Source organism: Salmo trutta, chromosome 34, assembly GCF_901001165.1.
Source record: "Salmo trutta chromosome 34, fSalTru1.1, whole genome shotgun sequence".
NCBI classification, from domain to species: Eukaryota; Metazoa; Chordata; class Actinopteri; order Salmoniformes; family Salmonidae; genus Salmo; species Salmo trutta.
In genome coordinates, this window is record NC_042990.1 from 6,575,492 (window position 1) to 6,589,457 (window position 13,966).

General features: G+C 44.7%; 1 protein-coding gene across 1 annotated transcript in view; it reads right to left on the bottom strand.

The window, feature by feature from the left end:
• The window catches only part of ext1b (exostosin glycosyltransferase 1b), a 110,279-nt gene that overhangs the window by 18,927 nt on the left and 77,386 nt on the right, over positions 1–13,966 (bottom strand). Inside the window, exons 6-8 of the mRNA XM_029731463.1 lie at positions 13,392–13,510; positions 7,297–7,392; positions 229–318 (exon numbers count right to left, since the gene is read on the bottom strand). Of these exons, the coding sequence (XP_029587323.1) occupies positions 229–318; positions 7,297–7,392; positions 13,392–13,510 (305 nt within the window). The remainder of the gene's footprint in view (positions 1–228; positions 319–7,296; positions 7,393–13,391; positions 13,511–13,966) is intronic.

Genomic DNA, 13,966 nt, shown 5'->3' on the forward strand with positions numbered 1-13,966 from the left:
ACGGCGAGAGAATGGGGGAAGGGGGAAAGCTACATGGGGAGAGAGAGAGTGGCCATTAAAAAAGAAAAAAAAACAGCATGAGGTAGAGTGAGGTGAGGTTAGAAAAGCAAGGAGTTAAAGGGTAGAGGAAAAAGCAGGGGAGCGCACCAGAGCTCTGGAGAGAAAGTAGTCCCCCATTCCAACACAGTAGTAGGCAGTATCCTTAGTGATGTGTGGAGGAACACTAACCTCTGTTGTTGAGAGTACAGTGTCCTCATCCAGGCTGAGCACGGCGTCGGTGACAATGGTCTCGTAGGGCAGGAAGCGACTGCTCATCACCTGCATGGGGAGACAGAGAGTACACAGGGTCAGTACACTGTCCTCTGTAGTTGTTGGTAGATCATGGCGGTTGCAATGTCCAAGAGAGTGGGCTCGATTCCCAGGACCACCCGGACGTAAAATGTATGCGCGCATGACTAAGTTGCTTTGAATAAAAGCATCTGCTAAATGGCATATATTATTATATACTGAACAAAGATCGAAACGCAACCATTTCAACGATTTTACTGAGTTACAGTTCATATAAGGAAATCAGTCAATTGAAATAATTCCTTAGGCCCTAATCTATGGATTTCACATGACTGAGCACAGGTGTGGCCATGGGTGGACCTGGGAGGGCATAAGCCCACCCACTGGGGAGCCAGGCCTAGCCAATCAGAATGAGTTTTTCCCCCACAAAAGGGCTTTATTACAGAGAGAAATACTCCTCAGTTTCATCAGCTGTCCAGGTGGCTGGTCTCAGACGATCCCGCAGGTGAAGAAGCTGGATGTGGAGGTCCTGGGCTGGCGTGGTTTCACGTGGTCTGAGGTTGTGAGGCCGATTGGACGTACTGCCAAATTCACTAAAACAAGGTTGGAGGTGGCTTATGGTAGAGAAACGAACATTAAATTCTCTGGAAACTGTTCTGGTGGATATTCCTGCAGTCAGCATGCCAATTGCACACTCCCTCAAATCTTGAGACATCTGTGGCATTGTGTTGTGACAGAACTGCACATTTTAGAGTGAACTTTTATTGTCCACAGCACACGGTCCACCTGTGTAATGATCACGCTGTTTAATAAGCTTCTTGATATGCCACACCTGTCAGGTGGATGGATTATCTTAACGAGAAATGTTCACTAACAGTGAACGAGAAATTAACGAGAACTGTTCACTAACAGTGTCACGTTGGCATAAATGATTCGGGAGACAGGCGCAGGAATGCGTAATCGTTTTTTTTTTTATTAAACCCAAATTACGGCGTGCCGTGTAAAGGCACGGGGACGAAGACCGAACAAACACGTAACAAAACACAGGGTAGAAACCCAAAATAAAACAGTGAGGGGTACCTCAAATAAATAACACATGCGCCGAATGATTATCACATGGGACGAGACCCGTAATCATCTGCGCAATCCACAATGGCACGAAAGCCCAAAACACACCGCACCACACCGCACCAACGGACATTATAAAAATAATGGACCGCCCAATGGAAACTAAAGGGCACAAGTACTAATCAGTGGGAATAGGCGACAGGTGTGCGTAATGAAAGTTCCGGAGTGATCCGTGACAAACAGGGATGTAAACACATTTGTGCACAAAATTTGAGAGAAATAAGCTTTTTGTGCGTATGGAAAAATTCTGGGATATTTTATTTCAGCTCATAAAACATGGGACCAACACTTTACATGTTGCGTTTATATTTTTGTCCAGTATATATTACAACGGCACAGCACAAGGGTGGGAATCCAATACATAAAGCACTGAATAGACATGTCCCAATAGACATGAATGAATGGGTTCCTTTAGTCTTCTACTCTCCTTTCGTGACCAGTTATGAATATGGTAAAAATATGGTGGAAACCTTACTATAGAATAGATTGGATTGAGATTATTTGTTTGAATGTTGTGAAACCCTACAAAACACACACTAGCTGAAGTAGTTCTCGTCTTACACATGACAATTTCCCCTTTCCTGATTGTGACAAACCCGTATTTTCAATTTCTATAATATATGACAGCTTTAAATATCTATAAAAACATGAATAGTTAGTATAGTACGGGTAGTAGAGGGTCGGTGGGGAGGGTGGAGAGCTACATTGGGTAGGCAAAATACCGTCTAAATGATATGTATACAATACATACATACATTTACTGACTGAGCTGAAAGCCAAGGGTGGAGAAACACACTCAAGTGTATGTATCATGTATATTCACTAGAAATCAAACACATCCCACACGTACACACAGCCTTACGCACTCATTCAGCCACAGAACCACACGCATGCATGGGACACAGACACTTCACACACCCCCCTCCTTTCAAACACTCCGTATAACAGCCACACACTTCCTTGTAACCTTTTCTCTGGAGACAACACTCAGCTCTGAAGGTCGGGTCATTCCAGGAATCCCTGTTCTTTCGAAAAGCTACTGCTTATATAAAGTCTATGTATGTGTGTGTGTGTGTGTGTATATGTATATATACTGCATAAAGCATTGGGTAGAGAGACTAGAGAACAGAGGCTGATTAGTCAAAACAACACTTCGTACTCGCCGACCTCTGCCACAAAGTGCCCTAAACGGAACCCATCTCGAATGACTCAGATTGCTGTGTAACTGTGTGGCCGAGAAGTGCAACAAAAACAACCAACAAATAACACAAACGACTCCAAATGTCTACAATTGCCCGCCACGTTTTAGTCGCTCTGAGAGAGCGAGAGAGAGAGATTTGCACATCATAACAACACTATATATACACATATGACATTTGCAATGCCTATTATTTTTCTGGAACTTCTGTGAGTGTAATGTTTACTGTTAATTTGTATTGTTCATTTCACTTTTGTTTATTATCTACTTCACTTGCATTGGCAACGTTAACATCTTTCCCATGCTAATAAAGCCCTTGAATTGAGGGGGGGGGGGGGGGGGATAAGATGAAGGGGGATAATAAGATGAGGATGTGATTTCTTTCCCCATCGCAGATGGTTTTTAACGTTAGAAGTGTGACATGTTTACCTGGGGGGGGGGCTTGTACGCGCTAGGAATGTGAGCTCTTAGAGAAGGAATCAGCCTCCCACATTCCTCAGAGAGGGAGGAAGAGAGAAATAGGAAGAAAAAAAGAGAGACAGCGAGAGAAACAGCGAAGTATAGCGAGAGAGAGGGTAAAGAAAGACTGCGCGAGAGAAACAGCGAAGTATAGCGAGAGAGAGGGTAAAGAAAGACTGCGCGAGAGAAACAGTGAAGTATAGCGAGAGAGAGGGTAAAGAAAGACTGCGCGAGAGAAACAGTGAAGTATAGCGAGAGAGAGGGTAAAGAAAGACTGCGCGAGAGAAACAGTGAAGTATAGCGAGAGAGAGGGTAAAGAAAGACTGCGCGAGAGAAACAGTGAAGTATAGCGAGAGAGAGGGTAAAGAAAGACTGCGCGAGAGAAACAGTGAAGTATAGCGAGAGAGAGGGTAAAGAAAGACTGCGCGAGAGAAACAGTGAAGTATAGCGAGAGAGAGGGTAAAGAAAGACTGCGCGAGAGAAAGAGACACAGAGACAGAGAGCGAGAGGCAACATCTGCAACATTCTAACAGCGTAATTAATACATTTCATAATCGTTTGGTTGTTTAGGAAGGCCTCGGAGGGCGTAATACGATTGTTTTATTTATTTCAAACAACAACAGCATTTTAAATAGTTTGTTACTGTAGGCTATGTAAAAAGTGACCCCCCCCCCAAAAAAAATGTAAGTGTTGAATAAACCATTTTTGTGGATTGCCTTTGATACAACTACGAAACAAAAGTGTTGGAACGCGGTATCAGCTTCTTTTAATAACGAGAAGACAAAATATATACCAACCATCAAGACCAGAGGTCAAATGATGATAACAGTAGCCTAAACATCATTATAAGCGCCAAGTGGCTTTGATAGTCACAATCAGCACACAAAAAAAGGAATTATAAATGTGTACAAGTGTTGATATGACTGCAGTAAAAAAAATTCAAAATATTGTCAGCTCGTGCTTATGTTGTGTGCGTCTTCACGCAATGGCATCGGTTGGATTTCGTTTCGCTGTAACTCCTTGTCCCAACAGTTGACACAAATCTTCCTAACTTTCACTTGCTTGACACACTAACATACTTGTGTTCGGTTGTAGTGCGTAGCAGTCGCCCGTTTTCTCTTTGTGTTCCCGTGGTCTTGTCATTCTTCAGCCCTGCTGTGGAGTACAACGGCTGTGCAGGTGCCTTATTTTGCGCGGAGGGAGGGAGCCTCAAAAACCACATCTTCTGACGCTCGCTCACATGATGTGGATATTTTCCCAGGTATTGAAAGACCTTCAGCATATACAATAACGCACGCTCTCACTGTGCAGCCTACTCCAAAGTAGGTCAGAGTAGACTGACACGACCGCTCGGTTTCAGTGGATTGATATAGGGTAGATACCATTTAGAGATTAGAATTAGAGTGGATCAATACAATAGAATGGCCCGCCCTGGTCTTCATTCACTATTGGTGATTACATAATTATGCATCGTTTGCTTCCCCTCGCTCATCAACTCACCCATTCTCCCCATCATACTTCATTTATTTAATCTGTTGTTATATGTGTGAAATTAGTTTCGGTATAGTTTAGGTTCAGTTTCCAGGCAATTATCAGGTGGGCACTGCACTTTCAATTGTCGGGAGAAGGAGCGGAGCAGGCCCTACTGTTGGGAGAAGGAGTGGAGCAGGCCCTACTGTTGGGAGAAGGAGTGGAGCAGGCCCTACTGTTGGGAGAAGGAGTGGAGCAGGCCCTACTGTTGGGAGAAGGAGTGGAGCAGGCCCTACTGTTGGGAGGAGGAGTGGAGTAGGCCCTACTGTCGGGAGAAGGAGTGGAGTAGGCCCTACTGTTGGGAGAAGGAGTAGAGTAGGCCCTACTGTTGGGAGAAGGAGCGGAGCAGGCCCTACTGTTGGGAGGAGGAGCGGAGCAGGCCCTACTGTTGGGAGGAGGAGTGGAGTAGGCCCTACTGTTGGGAGAAGGAGCGGAGCAGGCCCTACTGTTGGGAGGAGGAGTGGAGTAGGCCCTACTGTTGGGAGAAGGAGTGGAGCAGGCCCTACTGTTGGGAGAAGGAGTGGAGCAGGCCCTACTGTTGGGAGAAGGAGCGGAGCAGGCCCTACTGTTGGGAGAAGGAGCGGAGCAGGCCCTACTGTTGGGAGAAGGAGTGGAGCAGGCCCTACTGTTGGGAGAAGGAGTGGAGCAGGCCCTACTGTTGGGAGAAGGAGTGGAGCAGGCCCTACTGTTGGGAGAAGGAGTGGAGCAGGCCCTACTGTTGGGAGAAGGAGTGGAGCAGGCCCTACTGTTGGGAGAAGGAGCGGAGCAGGCCCTACTGTTGGGAGAAGGAGTGGAGCAGGCCCTACTGTTGGGAGAAGGAGTGGAGCAGGCCCTACTGTTGGGAGAAGGAGTGGAGCAGGCCCTACTGTTGGGAGAAGGAGTGGAGCAGGCCCTACTGTTGGGAGAAGGAGCGGAGCAGGCCCTACTGTTGGGAGAAGGAGTGGAGTAGGCCCTACTGTTGGGAGAAGGAGCGGAGCAGGCCCTACTGTTGGGAGAAGGAGCGGAGTAGGCCCTACTGTTGGGAGAAGGAGCGGAGCAGGCCCTACTGTTGGGAGAAGGAGCGGAGCAGGCCCTACTGTTGGGAGAAGGAGTGGAGGCCCTACTGTTGGGAGAAGGAGTGGAGCAGGCCCTACTGTTGGGAGAAGGAGTGGAGCAGGCCCTACTTTTGGGAGAAGGAGTGGAGTAGGCCCTACTGTTGGGAGAAGGAGTGGAGCAGGCCCTACTGTTGGATGGGCACCGGGGGAAAACCATTAAAAAAATGACATGACCTAAAACTGGTTGTAACTCCAGTTCTGTTTGTGATATTAAGATCCTAACAACGATACTGTGTTATATAGACTTATTTAGGAAAGGTCAAGAACGGGGGGCAAGACTTAAAAAAATGGCAGAGTAATAAAACTAGTAAAATCATGCAGTCAAAATGACTGATTTAGCGGTTCTAGTGTTAAGCTGAAGAGTCGTAAAAGCAGTGCTCACATGGCCACCATGCCAGCCCAGAGGCGCCAGAAATAGCTCTCCTCTCCTTCTGTGCCCCCCACTACCAACCGCCAGGCTGGTGGCTCAGAGAGGCTCGCCACGTTTGGCCGGGTCCGCCGCAGTAAACAACAAGCCAGCCGCAAGCACAACAAACCACAGACGTGGCTGTACTCAACTCTGGCTGTTGTCGCCGACCCACAAGCCCAAAACCACGCTCCCTCTGTGATTGACAGCGTAAGAAAACCACTCAGGGATGTGGAGAAAAACCAAAACCCCGCCCACTCTGTTGTGACTGACAAGTGAGAGAAACCCCTTGGGTTGATTGACAGCTCAACAAACGTTTTTTTGTGGCGTTAGAGTGAAGCTCTCAAACTACTGACTCAGATCACGCTTCCTGTGTCAACTTTGACCTCTCACGATGTGAGACACTTTAGTCGAACCCCCTACGGAACACTGACTTACTACAAAGCGTTGCAAAGATAATGTCATAACAGACCGTTAGAGGTTATTTCCTTGACAACTTACTTTACCTAAACAGTGGTCTGTGGCATGGAATTGCAAAGTAAGCTGTCAGCTTATGACATTTGCTATGTCATGCATATGACAGCGTTACGCAGCTCCAAAGTCAGAAGGTTAAGTCAAAGAAAGTACAGTATGTCGATGCCTAGAAACTGCTTCTCCAATAGAAATCCCTGATGACACTTGAAGGCGATGTCATGGCGACGTCAGCTAGCTAAGCTCATGCGTATGAACACGTCATTGGGTCTAAGGGTTGTGTCGCGCCGAACTGCACTTGTGCAGGCCGTCAAATCAAAAGGCACTCCTTCAATATAAGGTGGGATTAAATAACATCTTCAGCTACTTAAAGACATTAGCTTGAATCTAGGTTGTGCCTTTAGAAAACAAGAAAATAAACCAAGGAAAACATTTTTCACTTCTCTCATAGACTTCCCAAACCCCAAATCCGTTCTGGTTTGTCGAGTCTACTTCGCGAAGCGTTCCCGGAAGTATCGCAACGTTGGGCTTCTGGGTTCAGAAATTCTGTGGTCAAGTTGTCAAATGATCAAAGCATAGATATACGCCAAAATGATGGCACTGAACAAGGCTTAGGGGCGCAGTAAAGCCAAAATGAAGACATTTTATTTATTTGAGGGTGTGTAGAGAAACCAAAATGGCAGCCCAGCTCTTGAAAGGACATGCGTGCGAGGCAGGCTCACCTTGTTTTCTCCCTCGATGACAATGACGGGCACGGAGGTTGCAGGCCAGCGGTGCTTAGCAGGGAGAGGCTTGTCACAGTTCCACAGCACAATGATCTGAGACAGGAGAGAGACAGAGACAGAGAGAGAGAGAGAGAGGAAGAGACATGGAGACAGAAACAGTGATTGAGATTATAGAAGGGGTGGGGGAGTTAAAGGTGTGAGAGAGCAGCAGAAAGATCTCATGAGAATCACAGATATGACATTGTAAAATTACACTTCATTTTAATTTACTAACCACATAACACTACATTCCCCCATCGTACGTCTTCAACATTTCAGTATCCAATTCAAAACATCTGACATTTAAATCCATCCACACACACACCCCACAATTGAGAGCTTAAATAGGATTCCTTTTCAACAATAGCTCCTCAGATCATGTGTTACATGATGGCTACATGGGAACTGTGTGTCCCTGTGACTGACTTCCCTAACATGTAAGTATACCTTGAGTTAACCTTAACGATCCACTTCGATACCCGTCTACATTAGTGTTGTCACGATACCAACACTTGACTCACAATACGATACCAGGCCAAGTATCACAATACAGAGTAGTATCGCGATACCACAGGGGGGAAAAAACTATTCTGTGGCCTAGCGTCCTGTTCACCCCGTCCCCCGGACACTTGTTCCCGTTTTTTTAAAGGTTACGCGCATGTGCTACTGGGAGAAAGGGAGGATTTGTCTGTAAACAATTGTTGGAAAAATTACTTGTGTCATGCACAAAGTAGATGCCCTAAACGACTTGCCAAAACTATAGTTTGTTAACAAGAAATTTGTGGAGTGGTTGAAAAACGAGTTTTAATGACTCCAACCTAAGTGTATGTAAACTTCCGACTTCAACTGTAAGTGCATAATGATCTGCATGACATTGTGGCAGAAAACACTGCATGAAACCCTCTACACTTCAGTTAACACAGACACACACTCCCTCACACACTTTCTCTCCCCCTCTCTCATAAAACACACACACACACACACACACACACACACACACACACCTCTCTCCCAAACGTACACCCTGCTCCCGACTTTAAAGTTAGGCACCAAACAGAATGTAAGGGGCACCAGAAAGAGACCCATTTTTTTTTATATATATAGTTAGGTCTCTGAATCCTTTGACGCATCTCATGAGCAGCAGACCCTTTTCCTTTCTTCCTGTGCCAATCAAATGTGCATAGACCCACTGTCAAGTTACCAGGGTGATCGTTTGCTAGGTAAAATGACTAAACAACGTTGTTTGTTATCAAACCAATAATTAGTGTGCCGGGATTAGGTTAAAAACACCCCGCTCACGTGGTTTGTGAAATGATATAAAATGTGTGCGAAATAAAAACAAAAACACATTTGAGCTAGAGACAAGCCGTTTTCTTTGCTCTAAAGTTGCAAGCATGCCTGTCGCAAAGCTGTTTTTAAATCTCTGGCACTGCTGCGTGACAGCGAACTTGCAAAGCCTATACTCAGCTGGCCTGTGCTCTTGGTTATATCAGGGATGAAATTATATACAATGTATTAACTTTGCTCACTGCACACTGCTCCAATGTATCAAATGTACAAATGTAACAGAAGACTGATCAAGGCTCCATCCCCACTGGCCATCAAGGCTAAATTATATTTTAATAGATGTGCAGGAAGAGAGGATAGAGAGAAGCAGGCGAATGAGGGCTGGTAGGGGATAGTGCTGTGGCAGTCATTAAATTTTGTCAGACCATTGATTGTCAAGAAAATAACTGCCGGTCTCATGGTAATTGACCGTTAATTAACATAAACACATTTAGCATCTCCTGTAGTCCATTTCAGAAGAACAGAATAACATACTCTGAGTTGTCCTTATGTTAGGCCCTGATCTGGCTATGCCATATGGACGTGGGCTACACTAGTTAATTTAACAGACAAGATCTTCTTAGAATTTTGTGGCATTATTTTATATTATGAAGAATAAAATTGAACATAGCTGAATAAAATAGAAAGGATATTTTCTCCAAAATATTTGAGGAAGTGCACACATGCGGTTATTCTGTGTTGAGCGGTTAGAGAAACAGGTCCTCCCTATATGCTTAATTTAGAGTTATTTATGCAACTTTAGTTGTGATACAAACGTTGGGCTATATGTTTTGATTTTTAATACATTGTAAGGCTCCAATGATGATTTGAAAAAAGTCGCATGAAAGGCAGGCTACACACACTTCATCAGTCTCTCATTCACAATTTGACAAGCACTTGATAATAACTCAAATTTCCCGGCGGCATCCCCTTTGTGACCATAATGCTCCTAAAATAAATCCATGCCTTTTGCGGCCAGTGGCCATTGTGCTCTTGGGCTGAATATAATAATTACAATTCCCTTCTCCCGTCAGGGTGCGCCAAAGCACCTCTCACTCACATGGCTCTCTCAGATATCTAAATTCTTATTAGCCAAAGCCCGTCACATAATCGGGTCCTTCTCACAGGCTACAAGTGAAGACAGACACATTGGGGACGCAACTGCGCGTATTCTTATCGAATTCCGAGGTGCATACTGAAGATGTTGGAAGAACTGTCCACATTTACTTTGGTCAGCCTAACGAACAACAAAAGCACTAGCCTATGTCAATCTACGATCACTAATAGTACAAAGGTTGACTATTCTATTCTGTGAGAGAAATAAATATTCCAAACATAGTTTGGGACAGTTGTGGAATGCGATAGATCCCAAATTAATACAAGCATCAAAACACCTTTTAAAAGCAAATGAGGCGGATGTAACAGATCAGAGCATTTAGCTTAAAATGGTGATAAACTATTAGGCTATTTCTTCACATTAAAACTGCAGCAATGCAAAATGCAATCAATTAGCGGGAAAACACCATTCTCAAAAGTGACCGCAAATGCGACTACGCATGTAATTATAAAAGGTGCACTTTTAGGTTGAAAATTATCTTCCCCAAACTTGAAACTCACGAGCTGCGTACAGTGACGTCGGAAAGTATTCAGACCCCTTAACTTTTTCCACATTGTTACGTTACAGCCTTATTCTAAAACTGATTCAATTGTTTTTTCCTCATCAATCTACACACAATACCCCATAATGACAAACCAAAAACAGGATTTTAATACAGAAAATAAACTGAAATATCACATTTACATAAGTATAAGACCCTTTACTCAGTACTTTGTTGAAGCACCTTTGGCAGCGATTACAGCCTAGAGTCTTCTTGGGTATGACGCTACAAGCTTGGCACACCTGTATTTGAGGAGTTTCCCTCATTATTCTCTGCAGATCCTTTCAAGCTCTGTCAGGTTAGATGGGGAGCGTCGCTGCACAGCTCTTTTCAGATCTCTCCAGAGATGTTTGATCGGGTTCAAGTCCAGGCTCTGGCTGGGCCACTCAAGGACATTCAGAGACTTGTACCGAAGCCACTCCTGCGTTGTCTTAGCTGTGTGCTTAGGTTCGTCGTCCTGTTGGAAGGTGAACCTTTTCCCCAGTCTGAGGTCCTGAGCGCTCTGGAGCAGAATTTCATCAAGGATCTCACTATCTTGCTTAGTTCATTTTTGCCTCGATCCTGACTAGTCTCCCAGTCCCTGCCACTGAAAAACATCCCCACAGCATGATGCTGCCACCTGGTGCCAGGTTTCCTCCAGACGTGTTGCTTGGCATTCAGGCCAAAGAGTTCAATCTTGGTTTCATCAGACCAGAGGATCTTGGTCCTCATGGTCTGAGAGTCTGTAGGTGCCTTTTGGCAAACTCCAAGCGGGCTGTCATGTGCCTTTTACTGAGATGTGGCTTACGTCTGGCCACTCTACCATAAAGGCCTGATTGGTGGAGTGCTGCAGAGATGGTTGTCTTTCTGGAAGGTTCACCCATCTCCACAGAGGAACTCTAGAGCTCTGTGAGAGTGACCATCAGGTTCTCGGTCACCTCCCTGACCAAGGCCCTTCTCCCCCGATTTTGCAATTTGGCCAGGCAGCCAGCTCTAGGAAGAGTCTTGGTGGTTCCAAACTTCTTCCATTTAAGAATGATGGACGCCACTGTGTTCTTGGGGAACTTCAATGCCGCAGAAATGTTTTGGTACCCTTCCCCAGATCTGTGCCGCGACACAATCCTGTCAGAGCTCTACGGATAATTCCTTCGACCTCATGCACTGTCAATTGTGGGATCTTACATTGACAGGTGTGTGCCTTTCCATAACATGTCCAATCAATTGAATTTACCACAGGTGGACTCCAATCAAGTTGTAGAAACATCTCAAAGATGATCAATGGAAACAGGATGCGCCGGAGCTCAACTTATTTCAAGTCTCAGAGCAAAGGGTCTGAATACTTTATTTTGTCATAAATGTGCAAAATGTCTAAAAACCTGTTTTTGCTTTGTCATTATGGGGTATTGTGTGTTTTTTATTTTTTTTATTTAATCCATTTTAGAATAAGGCTGTAACATAACAAAATGTGGAAAAAGCCAAGGGGTCTGAATACTGTATGTATGTCAGTTAGGCTCTACACCCATTGCAAAGTGGATTAATGTGCTTAATTTTAAGAAGTTATTGGGCCACTTATCAAAACATATAGGCCTATGGGCTAGGCTACATGAGGTGTGTGACTATGACTTTAAAAAGTAGCACAACAAAAGGCATGCACTGTTTCTTGCCTTACTGCACACAAGCTGGGCATCATTCACAAGTGATAGGTTAATATTGTCACCCATCAGAATAATCTTGATTTAATATTTTCTTTACATATATACCACATGACCAAAAGTATGTGGACACCTGCTCGTCGAACACCTCATTCCAAAATCGTGGGTATTGATATTTGGTCCCAGCTTTGCTGCTTTAACAGCCTCCACTCTTCTGGGAAGGCTTTCCACTAGATGTTGGAACATTGCTGCAGGGACTTGCTTCCATTGAGCCACAAGAGCATTAGTGAGGCCGGGCACTAATGTTGGGCAATTAGGCCTGACTTGCAGTCGGCGTTCCAATTAATCCCAAAGGTGTTCGATGGGGTTGAGGTCAGGGCTCTTTGCAGGCCAGTCAAGTTCTTCCACACCGATCAGAATGCAGTACGGAATGCGGCTGATATGCACATGAAAGTGAAGTGGAAATTATTGGATCGGTGAATACAAGAGACTAGTAGTTGCTGTTGCTTAAAAAAAATAAATAAATGAATATATAAACAACTGACTAGATAACCATTTTTTAAAACAGCCGCCAGCGGGTACTACGGTATTCTAAAATGTTGGTACCATAAGTTCAGTGTATCGTGTATGTGTGTTTCAGTATGAGTGTGTGTATATGTGTACCAGTGATGTGAGAGACAGACACAGTTCCTCTGTAAAACTGTGGAACACGCGCGCTCACAGCGGGAAGTCCACAATCTCTGCATGCATGTCTCTGCCAGCGCCGTCTCAAAAGCTTTTTTGCTCCCAATTCTCTCCCCACCCTCTCTCTCTCTCTCTCTCTCTCCCTTTTCTCTCTTTCATTCTCTCCCTCCCTCCAATTCATTTATTTATATCCCTCTTCTCCACTTCCCGGCCCCCTCAACGTGGAAGTCTTTGCGGGCTGAGAGTGGGATGATGTAAATGTTGATACTTTTCTTATGTACCTGACTCTCCGCTTTGCATAGGGAGCCTGCAATCTAGAATACAAAGCATTTCTATATAGAAGGGAGGGTTGCACACCTCCCTACACATTTAAGAGTCATTAGGGATTGTGTAACACACTATAGTAGACACAGCTATCGGACTTAAGTTTAATTCCCCCGAGCCCTGGTTAAAACCAATACTTCTCGTATCCAGCTGGGCCACGGGGTTTTCAGACACGCACGCAGACAGAGAGAGAGAGATGACCAATCGGTACAGACCACCTTTCTAATTCAATCCACGCGAGTTAACTCTGAGGTGGTCGAGAGAGAGTTTGGTTATCCACTGGTGCTTGAGAAGATGTCCTTTTGTCTCGACAATGATGCTACGAAATCCCTCACAGTTGGAGTAATATTAGGTTTCGGGAGAGTTCCGACAATTGAAGGACATGAGCAGGAATGTGCACACACACACAGACACGTTTGTGGCTTCTTACCTGTGCACAGTACTGTGATTTGGCAACAGCCACCAGCAGCTTGAGGATGGGCTGGGATTGGGAGACCAGGGCGGTGACTGCATGGATGACTGCCGTGAACTTGGGGTACGGTTTTATACCTGGAACATAAAACAGGTCAAAACGTATAGTATTACTGGTAAGGTTTGATACCTACAATACAGACAAACATGATATTTGTTAAAGTTGGATGGCTGGAACACAGACAAACATAAAGTAGGATATTGACATCACTCGGTCTATAACTGAACAAAGGGACAAAACTATTGGTGATTGTCACAAGTTTAGCCTCCAGGCACGTTTCTTTTGGCATTGCCAAATCATCAGTTTGTTCAAAGTCATTATCCTCATTTCTATGAGTATTCATTCTAAACTAGACCTAAAAATGGTTCATTCTCTGTATGTTTTCACATTGTAGTTATTGGTGGCTATGCTTTAGTATTTACTGCTAGGCCATTGCTTACATAAACAGCTGATTTATGACGTTATTATTTACGAGATGAAAGGAGACTCCTTATTAAATGATTGATCTCACTAGGTGTCCAATTCATATCCAG